We start from the raw sequence: 27492 nt of genomic DNA, 5'->3' as shown, positions 1-27492 counted from the left end.
TCCCAAGAGCTCTGAAGGTTACAGGGACAATGGTAAGTCCGATATATTTTAAATGTAATTATTTTTACTGACACTTTTCCTCATTTTCCATATAAGATGTGGCACATAGATGAATAATGTGATCAGAATTTAGCTTTAAAATGAAAGAGGGTACTGTTTTTTTGCATCTTTTCAAAGGTTTGCCTTATGGAGAGAGGACTGGTGGTTTTTGTTCTCACAGGTTAGTGCAATGTTATTTTTTAATCTGTTACATCTCCACCTCATGATGAGCCTGCGCTTAAGTGAATTACTTGAGCGAAGTATTGCCTCGTGTTTGATCGTACCTTAAAGTTTAGTTTTAGGTTAAAGGTCAAATTAGCATTTCAGTAAGGGCAGTGTCCCAGTCTTTTATGATAACTTGTCACCCACAAGTTATATATTTTATTTGTATAATCAGAGACAATTATCTGTTTTAGCCTCACTGGACTCACTTTGCCTATGAGCAGCATGAAGAAGTGACGGCTACAGAAACACAACTGTTCAGTTGTCTAGATTAGAAATATTATACACAAAAGCGTCATCAATGGTGGAGATGTTACACAATGAAATGCTTGTAGAATATACCTACATGGCAAACAGGAAATATTCCCTAGGTATTCAAATAAGAGGTGAGAAAATGATCTGATCTGTGATACTAACAGTGTGTGGTTATGAGACACATTTGTTTGAGTGATGGCAGTGCCACGACATGAAATTTTGCATCAAAAGATAAGAAAACACAGACGAGCAGAAATAATGAGGAACCTAGTGTTGGTGAAGGTGTGTTGTAATCACGCGTTACAAATTTCATAATACTTAGTGTAGAAGTCACACGGCAACCATTTGGATTTCTGAAGTCAAAATGGATTTACTAGGATGAGTAAAGGTTGAGTGATTCGACCCCCCCCCCTCCTCCAAATATATTCTTTTTTAATTCTTTTTTAAAGAAAAATTCAAGTTTTGATTGGATTTTCAATGTTCTTTCTCAATGCACTTAAAATGACTACAGACATCATATATATTGTCAACAGAGCGTTTTTATTGCTGTGATTTTCTTCAGAACTAAAATGCAACATTCCATCCACATGGGAATTAAATATGATTTTTCCTCAATTTGTTGAAAAACTGTTGTTATTCTTCATGTTTCTTCTTGAGGTTTTAATAAAGAGGTGCTGCAGCTTGTTAGGATGAGACGGCCCATGAGGAGCATCGGTGTGTTTAAGGAGAATACAGGAAGCAAAGGGGATTGAAAGAAAAACAGGAAAATCCTGACAGATGAAGAGCAAATCAAAACCTGCATACTTCTGGTTAAAACATTGTGTATTCTGGTTTGCTTTAGGAATGATCACCAATGTAGGTTCTGCCCAAACTCACTACACCTTTGTACCTACAACTCTGAGCTGGACAGACGCTCAGCGTGTGTGCAGGGATAACTTCACTGATCTGGCCACTATTGGAAGTGCAGCTGACGTTGATGCAGTTGGGGAAACAACTTCGAGCTTCACTGGTGAGTCCTGAATAATTGCACCGTAATTGATACACACTGTTGTGGCTACTCTTTCGTCCCAAAAATCTCAACTTAGAGTTGCCACTTGAGGAGATTTCTGACTTGCAGAAAGTAAAAAACAATCGCAGGGAGGTTTTCCAGGTTTCAAAATAAAGATGCACAATGTATTGAAACAAACAAAAATATTCTCCATTGTGGACTTAATTAAATAATGCAAATACCTAAAATAAATTCTAGTTTGTACAGGCTTGTGTGCCTGCAGTATAAATACTGTCACTCCTTCCTCCTTCCACACTCATTGCTGCACCTCCTCCTGATTATTACAAGGAGGAGGAGAGGGCCTCATCATTCTAATTATCAAATAAAATAAAAAAGGCAAGAATACTTCAAATAATGGTTGTTACCATTATAAGTTATATAAACATAAGTTTGCACCAATTTAACAAAGAAAAATGTGTAGTGTCAAATGGCTCCAACACACACAGTATAACCCACAATGGCAAGTTTCAATTGTGTTGTTTTTGACCGAATCAACATATTTTATTTGAACAGGAAAAGCTTGGATTGGTCTTCATGATGATTTGCAAAACAGATGGATGTGGTCTTTAAATGACAGCAGCTTCTATGGCGAGGGAGAGGCGATGTATAGAAATTGGTGGATCCATGAGCCAGACAATATAGAAGGACAAGAAAACTGTGTAGAACTTTGGCCTACGATTCAACCACATGGCAAATGGAATGACCGCTCCTGCAGTGTCAATCGTCAGTCTGTGTGCTTCAATGGTAAGTTTTTTAAATAGTAACATTTTAAAAGCATTACTTTTCGACAAGAGCGTCCAGAAATGTCAATACTTTTGAATGTGTATAAATATGTTGAATAAGTCATTGCCTTAGAAACTACTGTTAAATATTCTGTTTTTTGTTTTATTAGATTTTACAGCAAATAGTAGTAGAACTCATTCTTTGTTTATTAAAATAAAATCCATATATTTCCAGGTACCTTGAATGGAAAAGCAACCTTTGTTAGGATTGAAACATTAAGCACTTGGACAGAAGCTCAGAGGTTCTGCAGAGAGAATCATGTAGATCTGGCCAGGTACCTTATGAATTCACCAGTTTGTTTATTCCATCCATTCATCTATGAATCTGTGAATTTGTTTTAGCTACAGTACGATGCACATCTGCTACTCTTCCCTCCACAGCATACGAAACGAGAACGAAAATGAAATGATCAGAAGTGTTGCAAATGGCAAAGATGTGTGGATTGGTCTGTATCGCCATAAAGTATGGTCTGATGGGAGTGACTCTCTTTATCGAAACTGGGAGAACAACCAGCCTAACACTGATGGCTCCACGTGTGTCGCTGCATCATTCGAGTCAGGACGATGGTCAGATGAACGCTGCTACATCCAACTGCCTTTTGTCTGTTACACAGCAGGTAATATATACATTTGTATGACTAAATACTGCATGCATGTGGCATTGATATCCAGCAATAAGACATAGTCCATCCTTGCAAATTCTTATTGCCCAACAATGTTTTCATAAAATCTATTCACAAATATTTGAAGGAATTGGTGACTCATCTCACGGCACGTCACTGGATTACAATGCAAATGTTTTAACAATGTACATGAACCTGCTATGCAACAATAGGTCTTATGTATGTTGTACTAAATTGGTGCTTTCTATAAACACAAGATACAAACGTGTTTGGTCATTCCGTTTCTCTTCTCCCACTGATAGTAAGTGTAAATCTATGAGATTGATGTCTGTTTCGCTATTTGGTCTCGTGTGTTTGCACATCTTCACGGTGATGAACGTTATAAAGGTTTGAACACGAGGAAATACAAGACTAGAAACTGTAGTTTATCATAAACCTGTTAACTACTGCTATTAAATAAGAGAACATCAGTTTTTTAAATGATCTGTTTGGGAAAATCCATGTCTCATTTATAGTGTAATCGTATTAAACTAGACAAATCATCTCCTATATGTTTTCTGAACTTCAGATTTCCTTCATATCAGACACAATAATTAGTAATGAACTGGTAAGGAATTAAATGTTTATTTTATGACGTTGTTTGTCTCAGCTCCTCCAAGAATCACCAGTCTTGAAATATCAAGAAAAAATGAGACCAGTGTCACTCTGCAGTGGAACAAAGTGAACAACAACATCAGCTTCATCCTCCAGTTTAATGGTGCCGAGACAAACATCAGCGCACCAGATGGAGACGGACCAGTAACTTACACAGTCTCATCTCTCTCTGCTGCAACGGAATACACATTCACTGTCTTCTCTGTGTTTGGGAGCGTCCGAAGCAGTGGAGTCAGCATTGATGCAGTCACTGGTGAGATGTCTTGACTCATGTATAATCAAACACTCAGATGGACGATATTATTATATGATTATTGTTCTTTTTTTGTTGCTTATATTCTTCAACCCTGAGTTAAAATGTCAAGCAACACGTCTGAAAGTTAAATTACTTTTACATGTACATACATCGTTTCTAAGTATCATAATGAATGTGGTCTGTCTGTTTTCTTCTTTCCATGTGAACCTCACCCCTTAACTTCTTACAACAGATGGACATTGTAAGTATGCATTTTCCTTGTATTTGAGATTTTTCTTTTCCAGACTATTTTCATCAGCTCCTGAGCACAGGAATACCTCAAACTATACACATATAAAGTGCAACCTGTTGTGTTTCATCCAGGCAATCTGTTTTTCTGTCAACAGATTATGTCTATAGGTGGAAAGTCAGATTCAGTTCAACCGGTCAACTGACACAATCACAAAAGGAGGCTCTGTTGCTTCAGGTGAGACTAACATCAGTTAATTTTTTAGTATTAACCATCATTTATGTTAAAATATACTTTTGAAAAATGTTTATCAAGTCCGAATAATGAGAATACTTTCTGCATTGGCATTTGTTGTTTTTTTATACTTTTTTTTCATCAATTCAGCTCATGGAGAAAAACGGCCTGCCACCCAAATCTGTGAAGATTAAGGATATTACTTGAAACTACTGGATCCAATTGGAGACGCACATTGAAGGATTTCAAACTTTTCCATTCAAATTTGCTTTTCAAGGGAATTATATATCATATAATGAATGCTTAGCATCACTTTGTGTAATAAATGTAACTGGAACAGTGGCAGGGATGGGATTTGATGAAATATTTCCACTTTTCTGTCATTACATCGTTTTCATGTTATTGTTGAAGTCTGCCTTCGAGTCCTGACTCTCTATATTGTTCACACAAGTTAAAAAAAGTAACATTATGCAGGGATGTTGTGTATTTGTTTTGTGAATTATTAGATTTGTGACTTTGCTTTGCCATTTTGATTTTATTCGGTGGATTGTTGCACCTTTGCTTGGTGGTGGTGAAGTTTGATACAACTGCCTTGAAAACGATTGACAAGCGCTTGAGTGTGATTTTACTGACATCTGCTGGGAGATTTTATGTACTGCACGTGAGGGGAAGATTTGACCAGGGACTATAATTTCATGACTGTGACTTGTCTCATCCTTTCATCTTTCATTTCAGTTCTTGATTTAAAATAAATAAATTGTTGTTTTCCAACCAAACATCTGCCTCTGGAGTAAAATACATTGAAGATCTTTATTTTCAAAAGATTAACTTCTACAGTCTTTCACTCTGGTCTCCACCTTTTCTCATTGTACTGCTCTGGCTTTGTAACAAAACCCACACAAACACAGGGATAACTTGCAAACGGTGCAGAGTCAGTGTGGAGGAATAATGCTAATGCTAACAAACTTGAATTTTTTTGGTATTCATTTTCTTTCTAGCTTTTTATCTGTCAGTCATTCATTTGTTTTCCACCATCGAAAAAATACATTGTCACATCATTGCATGTCAAGGCCTGATTTCCTCATCAATAAACACATGACAGTTGAAATGTTTTCAACAGAAGTTACCAGGTAAAGTCATCTTAGGAATGCTGTCAAATGAAAGAGCTTGCAAACTTTGTTCTTCAATTACAGTGTTGATCATTTATACCCATATACGACCATATAAGTAAAAAGCGTGGGGACACAAAAAAAAAGGAAGCTAAACGGCGATGGACAACTGTTCTCATCTAAATCCTTATTCAGAATTTCAATTCCATTCTCATTTATTGTCATATGCAAATCATCAAACCTGTTTCCCTTGTACAATGAAATTCTTTCTCTGCTCTTCACAGAGAATGCCAGCAGCAAAATAACACGTAAAAGATAACAGTGCAAAATAGGTCAATAGCTATCTATGATACACAAATAGAAAGTAGTGCAAGAATAGGTGAAGAAATGTTTATATACAAATATAAAAATTGGATTTAAAAGATGAAGCATTTATGTGCCAAATGTGTCGTATGAGGAAGAAGGAAGACGGATCTTCTCATCTATTAAAGTTCCCCTTGCTTATTGAAATAAAGTTAAAGATACACTTTCCTGTTAAAAATGGGGATTCATAGTAGTGAATACCCTAACATTCTGAAACCTGTGATGGTTCTGGATATTTTGAAGTAGATACAGCTCAACAAACAAAAATTTAACCAAAAGCACAAAATCTTCAGCACCGTTACAAAGTCTGAAAAAATAACCTTTACTCTATTGTTGTACACGTATTTCCTCATACAATGAGAACAAGATCTCTCTGTTTAATTGTATGCAACACACTTCAAATCACAAATTTCTTTTGTTACTATTCATGTATTTAATTTGCTTGGCCTTATAGCAAGAATGTCGCAGGCTCAAATCATGCCTGGTGCCATTCTGTGTGGAATTTGCATGTTCTTACGGTGTGTTTCCTCCTACATTCCAAAAAGCATGCACCGGGGATCCCCGAGTAAGACCCTCGGCCCCACCAGCTCCCGCTAAGTGCTACTCTATGTGGCTGCTACCCATCGGTAAATTGGGGAAAAAGAATTTCCCCCCACTGCGGATTGATAATGCAATAAAAAAAAAACCTACAATAATAGCCACTTCAACACAAAACCTGTTCCACAAGATATGTAAGACATGGGCAGGTTTTATTGCCAAGACATTGTGTTGAAGTTGTCTCACATACAAGACAAGAGTTGCAGTCTCTTAGATGTGACTCCGTCTGACTCTCACTTTGTGTAAGTACAGTTCTATTCTTTTTTATATTTTTTTCACATTCATGGATCTAATACAGTATGTGTGTGGTTAAGATAGCTATATTGAAGCATTTGTTCTGTGTTTGTTTGATTTCCGTCTAATAATGTTAAGTTGAAGCTGTACCATGTGCAAGGTTAATGGATCAGCTTACCCCAGTCAGATCTTGACACAAAGACACAAACATGTATATATATATATGGACAGGGGTCAATGAACCTGATTAAAAGGCAGACGATACATTTCACATCTTAACATGTTTCTGTAAACAGAAACAAGGAAGGATCTTTGAAAATAAGAAAAAGTCACTGAAATGAGCAGTTATTAATCATGTTCAAATGAATATATATGCATACACACAGCAACTTCTGGGCATGCTGCTGTAGCTTCTCCTTTGGTTTTTCTTCTTGATCTCTTTCGTCAAGTCTTAGTTGAAGTGGGAATTTCAGATGTGAGCAGTTTCACTGAAGTGTGAAAATGTATTTATCTACAAATTCGCATCGCAAAATGTTCATCTCATTTCCTTTCATGCAGTGGTGACTACTCTGCTATTCTGTCAAAATGTTGTCACAGTCGTAGTGAAACTTCAGCTTGATTAAGGAAGAAGCAGGTTTTACTGTGGACACATTCATTCTTCTGGGGAAATTCTTAGCAAAGACTTTAATGAATGTTTCATAATGTTATTGTTGCCTTTGCAGTTTCCAGCTTCAACCTGATCAGCTGGTTCAGCTTCTGTTTCCTTGTAAACTGGGTTGAGCCTATGAAAACAACTTTTTTTGCCTGTATGCAATACAGCAAACTTTAGATCATTTAGATCAAGTTGTTTTGTTTTGGGTTTTTTTTTTAATAATGAAAAATAAAGTTCAGTCACAAAGCAAATGTCTACCCAGTTGTTGTTTTGATGCTAGACTCAGCTCAGTAATAAAAATGATCCATTACAGGCTACATATTATTGAATTAATGGATCAAAAAAAAGTTTTAATACTATCTGGTTTTGCTAAAATTCAGAGCGATGAGAAATTAATCTATAGAAAAGATTATATTAAATAAAAGGCCACAAGTCCTTGTTTATGTTGAATTTAATGAATAGAAAAAGCCAGTATGAACATAAATATAAAGTCTATGACATGCTTTGTGAAAAGATATTTTCAACAGATTACAAAGAAAGGAAAATGGATATTCGTTTGATGATGTCAATGCAGTTGATGCTAACAGGTAAGCATTACAATTATAAATTGGGAATATTTGCTGGAAAAACTATTATATCATGAACTAACTATGTTTCTTCACCAACAGTGTCAACTGTTACAGTTCACTCAACATCTACTACAACACAAACTACCATCACCACAACAGATGCTGTTGCGACGTCAATCCTAATGACAGCGACCATTTCATCTCCCACAACAACCACTTCTGCTTCAACAAGAAAGACAAATAATTCTGCTGCCACAACAACCACCTCTGTTCACACGACAACCCCACTTGCTCCCAATACAACTACTTCTGCTACAACAACGACAACGACAGCCACCGAAACTACGGCTTCTGTTCCCACTACTACAAAATCTTACAGTACAAGATCCACTCCCACAACTATGACAGCCCCCACAACTGCGATATCTGTTCCCACAACTACAACTTCAGGTCCCACCACTACGACATCTGCCCCCACAACTACGACATCTGCCCCCACCACTACGACGTCTGCCCCCACAACTACGACATCTGTTCCCACAACTACAACGACAGCCGCCACAACTATGACATCTGCCCCCACAACTACAACTTCAGCTCCCACAACTACAACATCCCCCACCACTACGACATCTTCCCCCACTAGTACAACTTCAGCCCCCACCACTATGACGACGACATCTGCCCCCACAACTACAACGACAGCACCCACAACTGCGACAGCCGCCACAACTACAACTTCCGCTCCCACAACTACGACAACCGCCACAACAACAACATCTGTTCCCACAACTACAACGACAGCCCCCACAACTACGACAGTCGCCACAACTACGACATCTGCCCCCACAATAAGGACATCTGCCCCCACAACTACAACTTCAGCTCCCACAACTACAACATCCCCCACCACTACGACATCTTCCCCCACTAGTACAACTTCAGCCGCCACAACTACAACTTCAGCTCCTACACCTACAACGACAGCCACCACAACTATGACATATGTTCCCACAACTATAAAGACAGCTCCCACAACTACGACATCTGCCCCCACAACTACAACTTCAGCTCCCACAACTACGACATCTGCCCCCACAACTATGACATCTGCCCCCACAACTACAACTTCAGCTCCCAAAACTACAACATCCCCCACCACTACGACATCTTCCCCCACTAGTACAACTTCAGCCCCCACAACTACATCATCCCCCACAACTACGACATCCGCGCCCACAACTACAACGACAGCCGCCGCAACAACAACTTCAGCCCCCACAACTACGACATCTGCCCCCACAACTACGACATCTGCGCCCACAACTACAACGACAGCCGCCACAACAACGACATCTGCCCCCACAACTAAAACGACAGCCCCCACAACTACGACATCTGCCCCCACACCTACAACGACAGCCGCCACAACTACGACATCTGTTCCCACAACTAAAACGACAGCTCCCACAACTACGACAACTGCCACAACTACAACATCTGTTCCCACAACTACGACATCTGCCCCCACCACTATGACATCTTCCGCCACTAGTACATCAGCCACCCCAACTACAACTTCAGCCCCCACAACTATGACATCTGCCCCCACAACAACGACATCTGCTCCCACAACTACAACTTCAGCTCCCACAACTACAACATCCCCCACCACTACGACATCTTCCCCCACAACTACAACTTCAGCCCCAACAACTACAACATCTGCCCTCACAACTACAACTTCAGCTCCTACACCTACAACGACAGCCCCCACAACTACAACATCTGCCCCCACAACAATTACATATGCCCCCACAACTACAACTTCAGCTCCCACAACTACGACAGCCGCCACAACTACAACATCTGTCCCCACAACTACAACTTCAGCTCCCACAACTACGACATCTGCCCCCACAACAACGACATCTGCCCCCACAACTACAACTTCAGCTCCCACAACTACAACATCCCCCACCACTACGACATCTTCCCCCACTAGTACAACTTTAGCCCCCACCACTATGACATCTGTCCTCACAACTACAACTTCAGCTCCCACACCTACAACGACAGCCCCCACAACTACGACATCTGCCCCCACAACAACGACATCTGGCCCCACAACTACAACTTCAGCTCCCACAACTACGACTACTGCCACAACTACAACATCTGTTCCCACAACTACGACATCTGCCCCCACCACTATGACATCTTCCCCCACCACTATGACATCTTCCGCCACTAGGACAACATCAGCCACCCCAACTGCAACTTCAGCCCCCACAACTATGACATCTGCCCCCACAACAACGACATCTGCTCCCACAACTATCACAGCCGCCACAACTACAACATCTGTCACCACAACTACAACTTCAGCTCCCACACCTTCAACGACAGCCGCCACAACTATGACATCTGCCCCCACAACTACGACATCTGCCCCCACAACTATGACATCTGCCTCCACAACTACAACGTCAGCTCCCACAACTACAACATCCCCCACCACTATGACATCTTCCCCCACTAGTACAACGACAGCCGCCACAACTACAACATCTGTTCCCACAACTAGGACATCTGCCCCCACAACAATGACATCTGCCTCCACAACTACAACGTCAGCTCCCACAACTACAACATCCCCCACCACTACGACATCTTCCCCCACTAGTACAACTTCAGCCGCCACAACTACAACTTCAGCCCCCACAACGACAACATCTGCCCTCACAATTACAACTTTAGCTCCTACACCTACAACGACACCCGCCACAACTACGACATCTGCCCCCTCAACAACGACATCTGTCCCCACAACTACAACTTCAGCTGCCACAACTACGACAGCCGCCACAACTATAACATCTTTCCCCACAACTACAACTTCAGCTCCCACACCTACAACGACAGCCGCCACGACGACATCTGCCCCCACAACTACAACTTCAGCTCACACAACTACGACATCTGCCACAACTACAACTTCAGCTCCCACATCTACGACAACTGCCACAACTACAACATCTGTTCCCACAACTACGACATCTGCCCCCACCACTATGACATCTTCCCCCACCACTATGACATCTTCCGCCACTAGTACAACATCAGCCACCCCAACTACAACTTCAGCCCCCACAACTACGACATCTGCCCCCACAACAACGACATCTGCTCCCACAACTATCACAGCCGCCACAACTACGACATCTGCCCCCACAACTATGACATCTGCCCCCACAACTATGACATCTGCCTCCACAACTACAACTTCAGCTCCCACAACTACAACATCCCCCACCACTATGACATCTTCCCCCACTAGTACAACGACAGCCGCCACAACCACAACATCTGTCTCCACAACTACAACTTCAGCTCCCACACCTACAACGACAGCTGCCACAACTACAACTTCAGCCCCTACAACTACGACATCTGCCCCCACAACTACGACATCTGCCCCCACAACTACGACATCTGCCCCCACCACTACTACATCTTCCCCCACTAGTACAACTTCAGCCCCCACAACTACGACATCTTCATCCACAACTACGACATCTGCGCCCACAACTACAACTTCAGCTCCCACAACAACGACAGCTTCCACAACTACGACAGCCGCCACAACAACGACATCTGCCCCCACAACTACAACTTCAGCTCACACAACTACGACATCTGCCACAACTACAACTTCAGCTCCCACATCTACGACAACTGCCACAACTACAACATCTGTTCCCACAACTACGACATCTGCCCCCACCACTATGACATCTTCCCCCACCACTATGACATCTTCCGCCACTAGTACAACATCAGCCACCCCAACTACAACTTCAGCCCCCACAACTACGACATCTGCCCCCACAACAACGACATCTGCTCCCACAACTATCACAGCCGCCACAACTACGACATCTGCCCCCACAACTATGACATCTGCCCCCACAACTATGACATCTGCCTCCACAACTACAACTTCAGCTCCCACAACTACAACATCCCCCACCACTATGACATCTTCCCCCACTAGTACAACGACAGCCGCCACAACCACAACATCTGTCTCCACAACTACAACTTCAGCTCCCACACCTACAACGACAGCTGCCACAACTACAACTTCAGCCCCTACAACTACGACATCTGCCCCCACAACTACGACATCTGCCCCCACAACTACGACATCTGCCCCCACCACTACTACATCTTCCCCCACTAGTACAACTTCAGCCCCCACAACTACGACATCTTCATCCACAACTACGACATCTGCGCCCACAACTACAACTTCAGCTCCCACAACAACGACAGCTTCCACAACTACGACAGCCGCCACAACAACGACATCTGCCCCCACAACTACAACTTCAGCTCCCACAACTACAACATCTGCCCTCACAACTACAACTTCATCTCCCACAACTACGACAGCCGCCACAACTATGACATCTGTCCCCACAACTACCACAGCCGCCACAACTACATCTGCCCCCACAACTACAACTTCAGCTCCCACAACTACGACAGCCGCCACAACTATGACATCAGTTCCCACAACTACAACATTTGCCCTCACAACTACAACTTCAGCTCCCACATCTACAATGACAGCCCCAACCACCACGACATCTGTTCCCACAACTACCATACCTGCCCCCACAACTACAACTTCAGCTCCCACAACTACGACAGCCGCCACAACTACAACATCTGCCCCCACAACTACGACATCTCTTCCAACAACTACATCTGTCCACACAACTACAACTTCAACTCCCACAACTACAACGACAGCCCCCACAACTACAACATCCCCCACCACTACGACATCTTCCCCCACTAGTACAACTTCAACTCCCACAACTACAACGACAGCCCCCACAACTACAACATCCCCCACCACTACGACATCTTCCCCCACTAGTACAACTTCAACTCCCACAACTACAACTTCAGCCCCCACAACTACAACATCTGCCCCCACAACTACAACGACAGCCGCCACAACTATGACATCTGTTCCCACAACTCCAACTTCAACTCCCACAACTACAACTTCAGCCCCCACAACTTCAACATCTGCCCCCACAACTACAACGACAGCTGCCACAACTATGACATCTGTTCCCACAACTACATCTGTCTCAACAACTACAACTTCAGCTCCCACAACTACGACAGCTGCCACAAATACTACGACAGCCCCCACAACTACGACATCTACCCTCACAACTACGTCTTCAGCCCCCACAAGTACAATATCTGTTTTGGCAACTACGTCATCTGCCCCCACAACTACAACTTCAGCTCCCACAACAACCCCTTCAATTCCCACGATGTCCACATCTGAGTCATCAACCACTCTTCACCCGAATTCCTCAGTCACAGGTTGGTTTGTGTGTAATGTCTTCCGATCCCCATTTTTGTGTAAAAAAGGTTGTTTTATATGAAGACATAGCTAGGACATATCTTTTTCACCAGTCCTAAAAAGTCTACTTCTTTTTCTCCATGTACATTTTCTCCATTACTCCAAATCTTTTTTCACTGCCTCGTACATCAAAAGAACCTTGTAAGTTGAAACTACGATCATTATTGTATGAACATATACATTTATTTTTGCTACAGTGGCTGACATTTGATAAAAATAAAATTTTCCTCAGTATTATAGCCACACAATGTAATTTAAGTAAAGTGTTTGTGCAAATGATACAATTTCTGTGTGTAAAATAGCTGCTTTCACACAATCACTTGTATTATTTGTAACATATTCTTGTATTTTTGTACACAGATTATGTTGTTGGGGTAAATGTTGGAATAAAGTCCCTTGTTCCACTGTCAGACTTGGACATTGAAAATATCTTGGCTCAGGTGAGAACGGCATCAAATTTACTGTCCAGAAGAAGATCTTAAAAATGCTGTTTATTTTTGTCTTATATTAACATTATTGTTTTGATCTTTTTGATCTAGCTCCTGCAACAGTATGGCCTTCCACCTCAACCTTTCTCCTTCAGAGTTCGGCAGGGCAAGGAAATACATTAAATACTACAACTCAGTACAAAATTGATAGACCCATAGTTCCTACCAGAAATTTTATTTATTTTGTGTTCATATTGATGTACATACAATTAAAGTGGATATGAGTGAAGTTGAGAACAGTTTTGTTATATTAATAAATTAATCTGTCCTCTTCCCTTCATACCAACTGCAGTCTGCACAGTCCTTTATCTTGACACAGCTGGCAGGAACATCATGGCAGGACAACATGGCACATAAAACTCTCTTCGCTCCTGCTTCCAAATATTAAACTAAACTAAACTCGACCAACTTACAATCATTACCAACACTAACTAGCTTGATATAACCCCAAAAGACATTTGAAACACCGCCAGCCCAACTCCCAACTTACCATTAAAGAAACTTCGACAACTATTCAATAGCAGCCTCTCTGCCGTACCAGGAAATAGCAGTGTTGAGTCATTTGGGCTATGAAAAGAACAAAATGCTGACACTTTCAAACCTATAGGCACTGTAAGCTACCAGAAATTGAAAAATAAATTATGATTAATTATATTGTAATTAAAACAAATGCTCAAAGTCAATATTTCATTCATTTCAATTCTGCCTTGGGTCTGCACTGCCTACCCTGACTGCATGTCACTGGTCCTTAGAGCAGGTTTGCAATAGGACATTTGATATCAAAGCAAAATTTCTTTTTAAATAAAAGTTGAATAAAAATATGAAGGAGTAGAATAATTTCAAATGTGTGGAGAAGGTGCAGTGGCGAACGTCCCTTCCATATTCCTTTTAATACAAACTTTGAGGATGATGTTTAAAGTAATTGGAGACCATGCAAATCCCATAATGCACTTGAACCAGACTTCCCTCCTCCCACTTGTGGAACAATGTGCAGCAGGGGGAAAAAAAGGAAAAAAAAGTCCCAGAGGGAGTGGTGAATGAGGAGGACTTTGGCTTCACAACCACAATGCCAGTATTTGCCTTGGCTGCCTCAGAGTTCAAGTTACATGTTACAAAAAAGGTAAGACAACCACTATCATAGATGAAAATGTTTCTGTGTTTTTGGTTATAAAGTTAGATTACATATCTGCTTGATGTTTTTCTCATGAATCAGATGTACAAAGCAATGCAGAAAGACACCTGTGCGAAGCTATGAGCGTGTTCCCTGGTGGTGTGTGTGGTGTGTCATAGGAGCGCATTGCTCTCAAACAATACACAATGATGAATGGCACTTGCTGGAAAAGAGAAGTGTCAGCTTAGTTGTTTTCAGTTCATGTTCCGAGCTTATCTAACAGACAGAATGAGAGACTGGCTCTGCTCATGTGGCCTTGCTGCTGTACTTTGGCCAGTGGGCTGTTAAATTGTTTCAAGTTAATGATAAGACCATTCAGTGTCTACAGTACCTGCTGGCGGACATACAGTTGATGTTCTATGGCTATGAGACAGAATGTGAACTTTTGTCACTTTTTCTTGGTAATCCAGATGATGTTTTCTTTTTTATCATTAGGTTTGAGGCCATGGCTTCCCCCAGCATTTTTCTGTCTGAGGTGCAGTTTCAGTGTTGCATCTGTCAGGATGTTTTCACGGAGCCGGTCTCCATCCCCTGTGGTCACAGCTTCTGCTTTACCTGCATCATGTCGCACTGGGACACAAGTGCTAACGTCTCCTGCCCCAAGTGTCAGACGGCGTTTGACGGCCGTCCAGAACTTTGTGAAAACTCCTTTGCCAAGGAGATGTCCGAGCAGATCCGAGCCAGGAGGCACAACGGCGTGCTGCCAACGGCAGGAAGCGTGATCCGATGCGACGTGTGCGTGGGGAAGCAAACCAAAGCTTTGAAGTCCTGTCTCATGTGCCTGACCTCCTATTGTGAGAGTCACCTGGAGCCTCACCTGCGAGTTGCCACCTTGAAGATTCACAAGCTGATTGAGCCGGTGCCAATGCTGGAGAAGAGGATGTGTAACAAGCACCAAAGGCTGCTTGAGCTGTTCTGCAGGAGTGACCGGCGGTGCGTTTGTGTGCTGTGCACTGAGACAGACCACCGCTGTCACGACACTGTACCAGTGGAGCGAGAGAGCCAGGAGAGGAAGGTAAGGTCGTGCAAGTCCTCATCATTTGTGTGCCTTGAACTTATGCAAAGCTGTGGCCACGTTCTATGTAGATTTGTGAATCCCGTCTTTCTCTTTTGATGGCTCAGAACCAGGTGAAAACAATGGAGGCAGGTGTTCAGCAGATGATCCAGGACAGACTGCAGAAAGTGGAGGAGATCAAACACTCAGTGGAGCTCAGTAAAGCAAGTCGACATAAGATCACGAAACGGCTGCACATATGGAAATATCGGCTAAGATTGTAAAACTGCAACAGCTAATATTCAATGAACTTATTTGTCAAATGTTTCAGTGAAGATTCACTTTATTGGTCATAAAATTACTGTCACAGCTGCATGATTATTGCCAGAACTCAAAAATGCAATCCCTGCAGGAAAACTCCAAGAGGGACCTGGAAGAAAGCGGGATTGTTTTCTCCACTCTGTTTCACGCCATGAAGAAATGTCAACTAGAGCTGGAGGAGAGGATCCAGAGAAAGCAAGCTGCAGCTGAACAGAGAGCGGAGAGGCTCATCTCAGAGCTGCAACAGGAAATCTCAGAGCTTCAGAGGAGAAGGAGTGAACTGGAGCAGCTTTTGCACACTGAGGACCACCTCCATCTCTTGCAGGTCGGGAAATCACAATGCAAGGATAGATTAGATGGATCTCCCTCTAAAATACATAGTTCTTTTTTTTACGTTTTGTCTAATGTAAATGGAGCACAAGTGTGTTATGTAACGACTTTGAAGTATTGAGATGTCCTGACGGGACATTCTGAGGTTTGTTTGGAGTTTTTTTCCAATGAAAAAGCAACTTCTCACCTGTTTGATTTCAGAGGTTTCCTGCTCTGAGTTCGCCTCCAGTCAAATCCTGCTCTGACATCATCGTCTATGCAGACACATGCTTAGGAAGTGTGAGGAGAGCGGTGGCCAGCATTGAACAGCAGCTCCAATCAGAGCTCAAAAAACTTTCTTTTACAGGTAGATGCTTCACCATATGATCAGACAGCTTCTGTCACTAATTATCCACATAGAGTTGGTTTGTTTATATATAAATGTTTCTCCCTTTCAGAGTACGAGGGGATGCAGAGGTATGCAGGTACAGCTTCAGATATTCTCGAATTGCACTGTTCTCTCTTTGTATTTTTCTGTTACTTTTCATTTAAAAATGATGTACGTCGGACATCAAAACATAAAAAGAAACTGTCTTCTAGCTGACGTTCGTCTCGACCCGAGGACAGCCAACTCATGGCTCATTCTGTCAGAGGACGGCAGACGGGTCCAGGATGGAGATGTTGAGCAAAAAGTGGCTGACGTGCCCGAGCGGTTTGACACGGCGCCTTGTGTTCTTGCCCTTACGGTAATCCACAATGTGTGTGTGTGTGTGTGTTTTCCTCATACACTCACACGTAAATGCGCTTATCGGAATATTTCTGGCTGTTCAGGGTTTCGCCACAGGGAGGCACTACTGGGAGGTGGACGTTGGTGACAAGACTTCATGGGATCTCGGTGTCGCCAGGGAGTCGGTCGCCAGAAAGGGAGTGGTGACGCTGAGCCCGGACGACGGGTATTGGGCCGTCTGCCTGAGGGGGGGCAGAGAGTACCGGGCGTGTGCGGAACAAGCACAGCTGCTGTATCTCTCGCAGAGGCCTCAGGTAATCGGGCTGTTTTTGGACTACGAGGAAGGAACCGTGTCGTTCTACGACGCAGTGGCAAAGTCTCTCATGTACTCCTTCACACAGTTCAACTTCACCGAGGCCGTGTTTCCCTTTTTCAACCCGGATATCAGTGACAGTGGCAGCAACAAGTCACCACTCATCATCCGCCCCATCAGTGCCATTCTTAATGACTTAATAAATGATGAAGACATGACTATATGATGTGAAATAAACACCTTCTCTGTGTACTAAACTTTTTATGTGAATGAATTCTGTGTTGAAATTTAACTGTCAATACAATATTTCACCTCAATAAATATTCAACAAGAGGTCAGAGGAAATGGTATATCTTGAAATGCATCTCCAATTGATAAACTAGTGTTATTATTGGATATTCATACACCTGCTCATTTCCTCTCTTTTTAAATAAGTCATATCTCCTGTCTGTCATGATTACAGTCACCCCCCCCCCTTCTTTTCCTTATTTGCTTTCTTTGTGCTCTGGTAAAGAAAACAAAACAACTAACAGATCACAGACCAGTCTCACTCCAATCGTAACTACAATTAGTCATGGTGGGCTAACTGCAAAACTGACTTCAGAACAGATCTTCAGATGGCACAACCTGACGCTTGCTAATCAGATTAGCACAGAAATAGGATTAGGCTGAAAGCAGATGGAGCAGTTGGGCAGATCTTAAAGACTGAATCTTGGTGGGAGGCATTATTAGCAAATACACTCAGGTATGTCTCTATACTGAAGTCATGTGCAGGAAAAACAATTAGTCCAAGAAAAAAAGATGGACATTTATTTTAAACCTCATCTAACAGAAACTGAGGGGGTGAAAGAATGGAGGAGGATTAAAACTTGTCATCTAAACACTGGGTAGAGACACACACACACGCACACACACACACACACACACACACACACACACACACACACACACACACACACACACACACACACACACCAAGTCTGCAGCTTATACTGGACACTAAGCAGACTGCACATTGCTTTACCAGAGACAGGACTTATCTGAATGGCTGACAGAGGAGGGTGAGTCTGTTTTATTTATCTTCATTGTCTGAATCATTTTTGAAAACCACACTCCTGTCATAGTGCAGAATTTCTACACCAACAAGAGCTGCATAGCAATGCAGAAATCGGACATCTCCAGCTGAAATTATTTTTAATGCTGACTGTAATGTTGTTGTTTTTTTCAGTGTGTTGAAGACATTTTAATGTACAAGGCATTTCATCAGTTTTTCATCACTGTCAAAAGTGCCTACGTTTTCTCCAGCCTGAAACATTTATTTGAGATTCATTGGCGATTGCAAATCTAACTGTGTGTGACTGTCCTCAGTGTGTGTCGCCTTTACTCACTGTGAGCTGAGATCAGCCCCGGTGAACAGCAACTCTAAACTGGTCAATCATAGCATAGGAGGTGTATTGGTGGGTGGATGGGTGATGAGGATGACAATTTATTTATTTATTTTAATTATTCTTTTTTTTATTGATTGATTTTTTTTACAGATTGTCAGATTGTGAAACTGGAGCTCGTCTAATTGGCTGCGGCTGAATAGAGCAACATGTCACCAGTTATGGACGAGACAGCTGGAGACCTCCCAGTCAGAGATGTGGGATTGATGAGAGGAGGCCTGATGCCAACTGCGCCAGGTTTGTCTCAGTACCCACAACAATAAGAAAAATTTAAAAAATGTATTTAAAAAATAATTATATATATATAAATCTTGATGTATATTAAACTGGCACTAAAAGGTTTTAGTGAAAAACTAATGACTAATAACTACCTTCATTTGCCAAATATTTTCCAGAGGAATCTTCCAATACATCACATTTTATATTTGTGAATACATATAAACAGAGTCAACGTTCTTAATCTTGCATTTTCCCTCAAGCTTCAGTTTAGATTTCTGCTTTAATTGAGATAAATGATAAACATTCATGTGAAAAGTGGAGGACCGATGTGGAGCTGGAGGCAATTAGATAGAAACAAATGTCTCATTGTTTGTTGCAGACACTCTTCGTGGGAAGAGGCATCACGTCATGAAGTCAAAAGGTCGACGATTTAAATCAGAGCACCTTCAATATTCAGCTTAACAGAGTCATGCATTGAGATCTTCATTTTGATCTTTGTTCACGGTTCAAATGTCTCTCTTTAGCAGATCCTCAGCGCCTCTTTCGATTTCCCAGGGAGCACTTGGAGGACCTGTGTCTCCGACTGCAGGAGGAGAACAGCGTGTTGCGACAGCACACCCGTACACAGGAACAGAGACTACGCAGGTGACAAACGTTAACACCCGTAAACCTAACAGCATCTATTTCTTCTCATTTGTTGTTTTTGAGGGGACTGCAAAAGGCCTCCTGCAGCCGGATTAACCTCTCCTCTTCTTCCAGGATGTCCACGAGGCTGAGCCGTCTCCGTCAGGCCCGTCCTGGGTCCGGCGGGGTGAAGGACAGAGACATGGAGGACACGATACAGGAACTGGAAGCACGTGTGGCGATGCTGGAGAGCCAGAAGGGAGTGCTGCAGAACAAACTCGGCCTGGCCAAGCAGCACATCATTGACCTTGGGGGTCGTACGCCATACAAGTTCAGCAAAGGTTTGCATGGGAAGTCCATCTCATAAATAGATACTTTAGTAATTGCTACTCATTCTTTATCTTTATGTTGCTAGGTAAAAATCTGGAAGGAGAAGGTGGCGTCAGGAGGGCAGCACAGACTGCGCCGCCTCGGTATGGTCCTACACTGGAAGACACCAGGGCAGAGATGGATAGGCTGTAAGTTCTTTTTCTGCAGATGCTGGATTTGAAGGCGTCTCGTAACATTTAGTAACACATCACTTCCAATTGCTAGGAACATATGCTCACGTCATTTTTGCCTGTGCACCTCGGATCATCACTTCTTTTTCCACTGCACGTCTCCCGTCCAGCAGGTGCAGTATGGCCGAGCAAATGAGGATGGCCGAGCTGGAGCTGACGGCCCAGGCGCTCAGAGATTCACTGAAAGACAAAGAGAGAGAGATCGAGGGGACCGTCAGGGAGATGAAGAAGCACCAGGCCGACAGACACAGGTGGCTACAGCAGACGTGTTTTTTTAAGTTGTGGAGCTTGGCTATTTTTAAACATCTTTTGCTTCTACTGCTCTTGTCCCTTACATCTGTCAGAATAACCATCAGGGAGAATGTGGATCTGATCCGTGTACAGAAGCAGCTTTCAGACAAAAGTGCAGCCCTCAGAGTTTCTCAGGAGAAGTTCACTGATCTGCAAGAGGTCTGGAACCCAGCTTCTGTGTCATTTAACATTACTTTGCCTATATTTTACAAGACGTTCCTTCTTCATCTCTTATCCTCTTCCCTCCACTAGGCCTATGAGACTCAGCTAGAGCAGGTAAAAGCATGACATGTGCATAAAAAGCTCAATGGAAGTCCACTGGCTGTTTAGTCATTCTGACTCTGCAATGTTCTGAACCAGAGTCAAAGATCTCTGAGGGAAAGCCAGGGAGCTCTGCTGGAGAAAGTGGAGGAGCTGGCTGAACAGTTGAAGCAGGAAAGACACAAAGCTCTGGCACTGGAGGGACAACTGGCCACCAATACCGTGTCTCTGCAGACTCTGGATAAGGTAAAGTGTGATCTGTATTGGACCAGATGTTCCCAGTGATCTTCTGTCTATCAGGTAAAGAACATCCATAGGTGGATACGAGATGACAGAAAGACAATTCCATTGCAAAATTGTATATTTCTGGTTACAAGTTTCACTCTTTAAATGTTTTCTCTTTCAGCTCCAAGAGAGGATTTCAGACCTGGAAGGCGAGAGAGATCAGATAAAAGGAAACTTTGACACTTTATTAGAGAGGTAGGAAAAACAAAACATGGATTAATGTGTTGACAATAACACATCTACAGTGGATCAATCACCCTTTTATGAACAGCAAAATGTTGTTCTGTCTATTAGAACTTTAACCGCCCAGAGCAGCCACGACGACCTGGTGGAAAAACACAGAGAAGTGGACCAGAAGACGGAGAACGTGGGCGAAAACATCTGCAGGATGAATATCCAGAGGCTGGAGCAAATGCTGCGAGCAGAGACGGAGGAGCGGGCCAGGCTTGAGCAGGAGAAGGACAAACTGAAACAAGAGAAGGAAATCCTAGAAGATCAGAGAGAACAAGAAAGAGGTCAAGAGCAAATAAACCAAGACAGTCAATTTGACTATGTTAAATTTCAATGTCACTACAATATAGATTTCTAATTCTCATTTATTAATCTCTGTCTTTTGTTGTTGCTTTTAGAGATTTCTATGTTGGTAAGTGACAGAGAACAACAGCTGGAACGGGAGGTTTTCCAGTACAGGCAGCAGATCGCTGCTCTGCAGGACAGACTAGACTCAGTCACCAAGGTCAGTCATGATGAAGACAATAATGCACTGCTGAGCAGCTATTTCAATCCAGATTTCAGCGCCTATTGAAGCACATTCATCTCCTCTCTTGCAGGAGTTTGACATGAGCGTTGAAGAGCTCAGTGAGACCCTCCTGCAGATCAAGGTTTGCATTGTATTTGTTTTATTCAGGCGACCATATTTTGATTTGGATAGAACACAAACGATTTGTGAAGTTTAGTCAGTGTGTGGTAAATTTAGCTCCTTTTAACACAACTAACAAAGTCAAAAAATCTATAAACCTTGTGTCACATTATCCCTCCAACCCCAGGCCTTTCGGATGCAGCAGGAGAATAGACAGGCCCTACAGTTCCTCCAGGTGGATGGAAACCGGGACGACTCAACCCGTGAGCAGGTGCACATCCAGGCCTCACATGCTGAGACTGTGCTTGAGTTGCAGAAAGCCAGAAACCTTCTCCTTTTGGAACATCAAATCACCAAAGACCTGCAGGTGCATCCAAAGTTTAAAATCCTTTTGAAAGAGTCAATCAATGGAATTTCCACTCAAAAAAACCCAACAAAAAACTGTCTTTCTTTTCAAAAGGAGGAGTTAGTTATAATCAAACACAAGGTGGAGAGAGAGCGGGAGGAGAACAAGAGGAGAATGGCAGAAAAGGATAAACTTTTGTCTAAAAGAGCTTTACAAATCAACACTTTACAAGGTATGACAAAAATAACAATGTCTTTATTTGTAGTTGACCAAAACTGAAGAAAAAAAACAACATAATTGTTTGTGGGGGTTTCACATTTAAAGCCCATTTGAAAGAGTTGGCGTACAGCCCTAGAATCTACAAACGGACCATACCGATCCAGTACACTTGGCCACCTGGAGATGAGGAGATGGTACAGCCCATTGATGATGACAAGTCTTTTTCTCAGCTAAGGGCTGGGGAGTCGCTGCTTGAGATCCATCTTAAGGTTAAAACACTGCACCTCACCTAATGTTTCCATTTAAGACTATCCCTAAAAAAAATAAACAAATGCTGATTGTCTCTACACCGTCAGGCTGCCACCTTCACCCCAACAGGGCTTCGAATCTTGAGCGGCATCTGTCCCGAAGGAGACAGACCGGAGAACATGGTGACTTTCTGCACCTACAGTCTGCTGGACTTCGAAGTGCACTCGACTCCACTGGTATCAGGAAGCCAGCCCAACTATGGCTTCACATCCCGCTACGCTCTGACAACGCGAGATCTCGGCAGGCTGTGCGGTCAGGGGTCAAGGGTCAGAGTGGAGATGCACCAGGCATTAGGAGGAGTCAGGTTTGTCACCCATGGAAGTGGACACATGTCTCTGATGGGTGCCATGGAGAGCAGAGGAGAGCGGATTGGTGGACGTGTCAATGTCACTGGTGAGCACTGCAAACATAAAAAAAAAAAGGATCATCTTGATTATTGGCTTTTGTTTGCAATCCATTCATTTAAAACCATTCTGTTTCGCCCATAGGACATGACGGAGAATCTATTGGAGTTGTAGACTTCTGGGTGCGTCTGTTCCCTTCTGCTGAGCCTTTGAGCAGCCTGCTAGAAAGTGGAGTGGAGAGGAAAACCATGACGTCGAAGAGTCCTCTGCTACAGTCGCTTGGTTGGCAAGATGGTTTTCATGAGGTAAAACAGAGAGAAGAATAATGGACCACATATTGGACATATTTTGTCACTCTCTATTGTGGGTGATAAAACTGAAACTCCTCACAAAAAATTAAATGATGAAGTTTTTTATTTCCAAAATATGATGATATGATATAATGTGAATTTGTGTATTTTGGTGGAAAGCTGCTATATTTAATGACAGAACCACAGCTGTAAACAAAAACAAAAAATGTCTCGAGTTTCTTGACTTTCGATGAGGCTCTGCAAGCATTCACTATTTTGCTTTAAACCGTTGCCCTTTCTCTTGGCGGCAGGAGTTGCATGATTACGGTGGTGGGATCCCCAACGAGCTGGTGGTGATGCTGGAGCACTGTGTGGGCCTCAGCGCCCGGTGGCCTGGACTCCTTCCTGACGCCTACCTGACGTACAGGTTCTACGATCTACCGCCTCATGTCTCCCCAACAGTCCAGTGTACTGCCGATCCGGTGTTCAATGACGCCACCACCTACCCACTGGCGGTGACTACCGATGTGTTGCAGTACCTCAGGTATAACATTAAAGAATAATATCTTGTCTTGCGGTTTATGTAAATGTGGGGTTCTGTAAAAATGATCTACTGTATTATTACGCAGGTCGAGCAGTCTGTGGGTTTATGTGTTCGATGACAGCGATGACCAGGTACCACCAGCTTATTTGTCCAAGACCCCCATCCCACTACGATCCCTGGCTACAGGCAAAGAGATCAGAGGTGAGGGGGTCAAGGAGAGTAAAACGACGGAATCATTGACCTGCAACCATTACTACATGGAATTTAAATTTGACTGACGATAGCAAGCTGTTGTGTTACTTTTACTATTTTATCACACATTTGAATTACTTGGAATCATCTTGAAGATTAGATTCTACTGTATGGACTTTGCATGGTCACCCAGTGCATACGATCAGATACGCACATTTCTGCACACGGCCCAAAAAAATGCCAGTTAAATTAACTAGTAACTCTGACGATTGTGGTGACAGAACCAAACGATCCTCCAATAAAACTAGATATTGATTTAATAGCCTGAAGCTCAATGAAAAAGAAACCAGAAGAGGCTGTTGCCACAATGGGGTGCTCTCCTCACTGTAAAAACATTTAAAAATGTTCCTATGTGGTCACTGAAATACAAGATCCTCCTCAAGATTTATGATGTGTTTGTCTCTGCTTTGTCAGGTGATTATGTTTTAAGAGATTCAGCTGGAGGACCTCGGGGCATGGTCAGAGTTACGATGAAGTGGAAGTACCCCTTCCAGCCTCCGGCGGATGCCTTGCTGCGCAGACAGGCAAGCAAAGCAATGGAAATCACCGACAGGCACGAGACAAGAAGAGAGGAGGCTGAGGCATCGCCGAGGCCCGTCGCCAAGCCCAGGGCGAAGGTGTGCAATTCACATCTTGCATGTTGAAAACATTGTGGAACAACCAGTAATGCTTTAAAAAAGCAGTTTGTTTTGGAAGTTCAATACCACCCATTGTTTCTCCACAGACTCAGCAACCTGAGCTCAGGGAAACCAACGTTGTGCAGAAAGAGGTAAAAATCCGGGTAAAGTTTTGGGCAGCATCACACATGATTTAAGTGTTTTCAGTACCCAGTAGATTGATTTCTCACACCGTTCACAGCCTCGGCCTCCGCCAGTCAAACAGAAAAGCTCACAGAGCCTACGATCTGAGCAGAGTGTCTCTGTGAAACATCCGGGTCCCCGTAAGTCAACAGACAGGATGAGATCAGACAAGAGGTCGTCTGGTTCGTACCAGAAAAAACTAACCCGAACAACAAAGCCGAAACTGATCACACCATCTCATTTACCAGCAAGGTAGATCTTCATTGTAAGAATGACTAGAAAAAACAAAAATTTTTAGTTATCTTACAAAAATGTATTTAATCTGATTGAAGGTCGTCAGAAGGAACATCTTCCAGGCAATCAGTTAGAACACTGTCGAGGAAAAGCTCTGCCAGCGATGCCCGGACTCAGGTCAGATGCATTGTTTCCTATCTCTCTCGAACTGCAAGATGATTGGTGTGATTCAGAATTGTAAGACTCCGGCTGAGAGCTTGACGGGCTCAAATATCCTTTATTTTGTTTCAGGACCTCCCCTCTGTGGATCGAGTGTCAGAGATTGAAAACAGGGAGGAAGAGGAGAAGAGTGAGAGTGGTGAGTGTTCACATAAAGACATGTTGTATTTCTTGAATGACTTGATTGGTAGATTCTAACTTTGCAAACGTTATTTCATAGCTGCAGTGGGTGACAGTGACGGCCCTGACTCGTCAGAGTCAAGTTCCACGCAGAGCGATATTATCGTCATGCCTCCAAAACGGAAAATGCAGAAGGTACATGGGAAAAGGACTGGATTATAAAGAAAACCTGAAAAAAAGTAGGCAATTATTTGTATATCATACTGGGCTACGTTGGGTATAAATCATGTAAATGTGTTTCAGGGTGACAAGCTCAGGGTTGAGATTCTGTCCTTGACGTTTGAACCTTCGTCACACGTGGCACTGGATGAGTCGGTGCAACGGGTCTATGTGGAATATCGGCTGCTGGGGGTCCCTATGGAGACCACAGAGACCCCCATGTCCCTCCGTAAACCCACAGAGGGGGAGGAGATTCACTACAACTTCACACGGGGTAAGATTTAATGGCCTTTTGTAAGTTTTTCTGTCAATGGAATCATTGAAGAAATGTGCATGAAGTCTTTCTTTCTGTTGCAGTGATTTATGTGGACGGTTCCCAGGCAGCTCCACTCAGACAGTATCTCTACACCATGCTGGAGGGCACCGACCCCAACCAGGGCAGGTAGTGTCAGCGGTGTAACTTTATACTCTCAAATATACAGCTCTTTATCGATTTCAACGAATACTGGTGTGCGTTGCAACAGGTTGAGGTTCACGGTAGTGAGTGAGCCGATGGATGATGAAGAGGACTGTGTGGACGTTGGACACGCGTTCCTCGACCTGAAGGAACTTCTTCTCTCGGGAAACGATGTCATTGAAGAAGAAATTGACAGTAGGTGTTGAAATATATATATATATATATGTGTGTGTGTGTGTGTGTGTGGTTAGTGATTGTTCGGATATATTCATGCAGTTTTCTTCTGAATTTTTTACTTCAGTTGTGAGTGTGGATGCAGATAAGGAGGTGATCGGAAACCTGAAAGTGTCTCTAGAAGCAGCAAAGGCTCTGACTGGAATATACCAGGAGTTTCACCACACAGAGGAAACCAAGGAGGCTGACCAGACCGATGAAGAGGAGGAAGAAGAAGAAGAAGCAGAGGAGGAGGGAGAAGAGCCACAAAAAGACAAGAAAAAAGATCAGATTCAAGTGATAGATTATGATTATGACAGTGACTTTGACTAATTTTATTTATGCACTTCTAGATTCGTCAGTCTTTTTGGCAGGCATAATTATTTTTTAGCAGTTTGGATATTCTATAAATTTAGTTTTTTCCATCAAGACAATCTTCTTTTCCTTCTACAAACTCAGGACCTGAAATTGTACATAGTCTTCTTTATTTATGCTTAATTAAATTACCTGATGAAAAGAATATCACAGAGCAAGTTGTATTTATTCAGTTAGTAGTTGTGTATTGTTTAGTATGTTGGCATGTGGTTGTCCCAAATGGAAACTTGGACGTAATCAAAAATGTTTCTTTCTTTTTATGAAAGTGATGGTTTAAGTCCATGTTTGTAAATAACTAGAGTAAGACACCGAGCCTCAAATTGTTTCCCATGAAGCGTCGCACCTTGCTGGGTGTCTCTGACC

The 27492-nt window shown here is 42.8% G+C and overlaps 3 protein-coding genes across 3 annotated transcripts; all 3 read left to right on the top strand.

Moving 5' to 3' along the window:
* Nucleotides 1-9272: 9272 nt before the first annotated feature.
* On the top strand, nucleotides 9273-14038 carry LOC308146865 (uncharacterized protein). The gene is made up of 3 exons (XM_080518829.1): nucleotides 9273-13281; nucleotides 13682-13761; nucleotides 13861-14038. The coding sequence occupies exons 1-3, from the start codon at nucleotides 9402-9404 to the stop codon at nucleotides 13930-13932; spliced, it is 4032 nt and encodes a 1343-aa protein (XP_080374955.1). The 5' UTR covers nucleotides 9273-9401; the 3' UTR covers nucleotides 13933-14038.
* A 444-nt stretch (nucleotides 14039-14482) lies between these two features.
* LOC308147060 (E3 ubiquitin-protein ligase TRIM39-like) lies at nucleotides 14483-17876 on the top strand. Its single transcript, XM_080519119.1, has 8 exons — nucleotides 14483-14929; nucleotides 15416-15995; nucleotides 16103-16198; nucleotides 16387-16620; nucleotides 16827-16971; nucleotides 17063-17089; nucleotides 17205-17350; nucleotides 17436-17876. The coding sequence occupies exons 1-8, from the start codon at nucleotides 14847-14849 to the stop codon at nucleotides 17868-17870; spliced, it is 1746 nt and encodes a 581-aa protein (XP_080375245.1). The 5' UTR covers nucleotides 14483-14846; the 3' UTR covers nucleotides 17871-17876.
* A 1362-nt stretch (nucleotides 17877-19238) lies between these two features.
* Nucleotides 19239-27087, top strand: rpgrip1 (RPGR interacting protein 1; the record flags this gene model as incomplete). Its single annotated transcript, XM_080519411.1, has 28 exons — nucleotides 19239-19326; nucleotides 19688-19729; nucleotides 19836-19953; nucleotides 20068-20273; nucleotides 20348-20450; nucleotides 20603-20743; nucleotides 20837-20942; nucleotides 21036-21059; nucleotides 21144-21290; nucleotides 21451-21524; nucleotides 21624-21844; nucleotides 21959-22065; nucleotides 22160-22210; nucleotides 22376-22555; nucleotides 22649-22766; nucleotides 22859-23022; nucleotides 23110-23455; nucleotides 23551-23711; nucleotides 24008-24240; nucleotides 24326-24441; nucleotides 24907-25045; nucleotides 25625-25703; nucleotides 25818-25881; nucleotides 25972-26060; nucleotides 26169-26358; nucleotides 26442-26526; nucleotides 26609-26736; nucleotides 26843-27087. The coding sequence occupies 28 exons, from the start codon at nucleotides 19239-19241 to the stop codon at nucleotides 27085-27087; spliced, it is 3765 nt and encodes a 1254-aa protein (XP_080375537.1).
* Between the last annotated feature and the right edge of the window lie 405 nt (nucleotides 27088-27492).

The sequence above is a fragment of the Blennius ocellaris genome, assembly GCF_963422515.1.
Source record: "Blennius ocellaris genome assembly, chromosome: 23".
NCBI classification, from domain to species: Eukaryota; Metazoa; Chordata; class Actinopteri; order Blenniiformes; family Blenniidae; genus Blennius; species Blennius ocellaris.
Note: the sequence above shows the minus strand (reverse complement) of the source record. Positions and strands in the feature narration are given on the sequence as shown.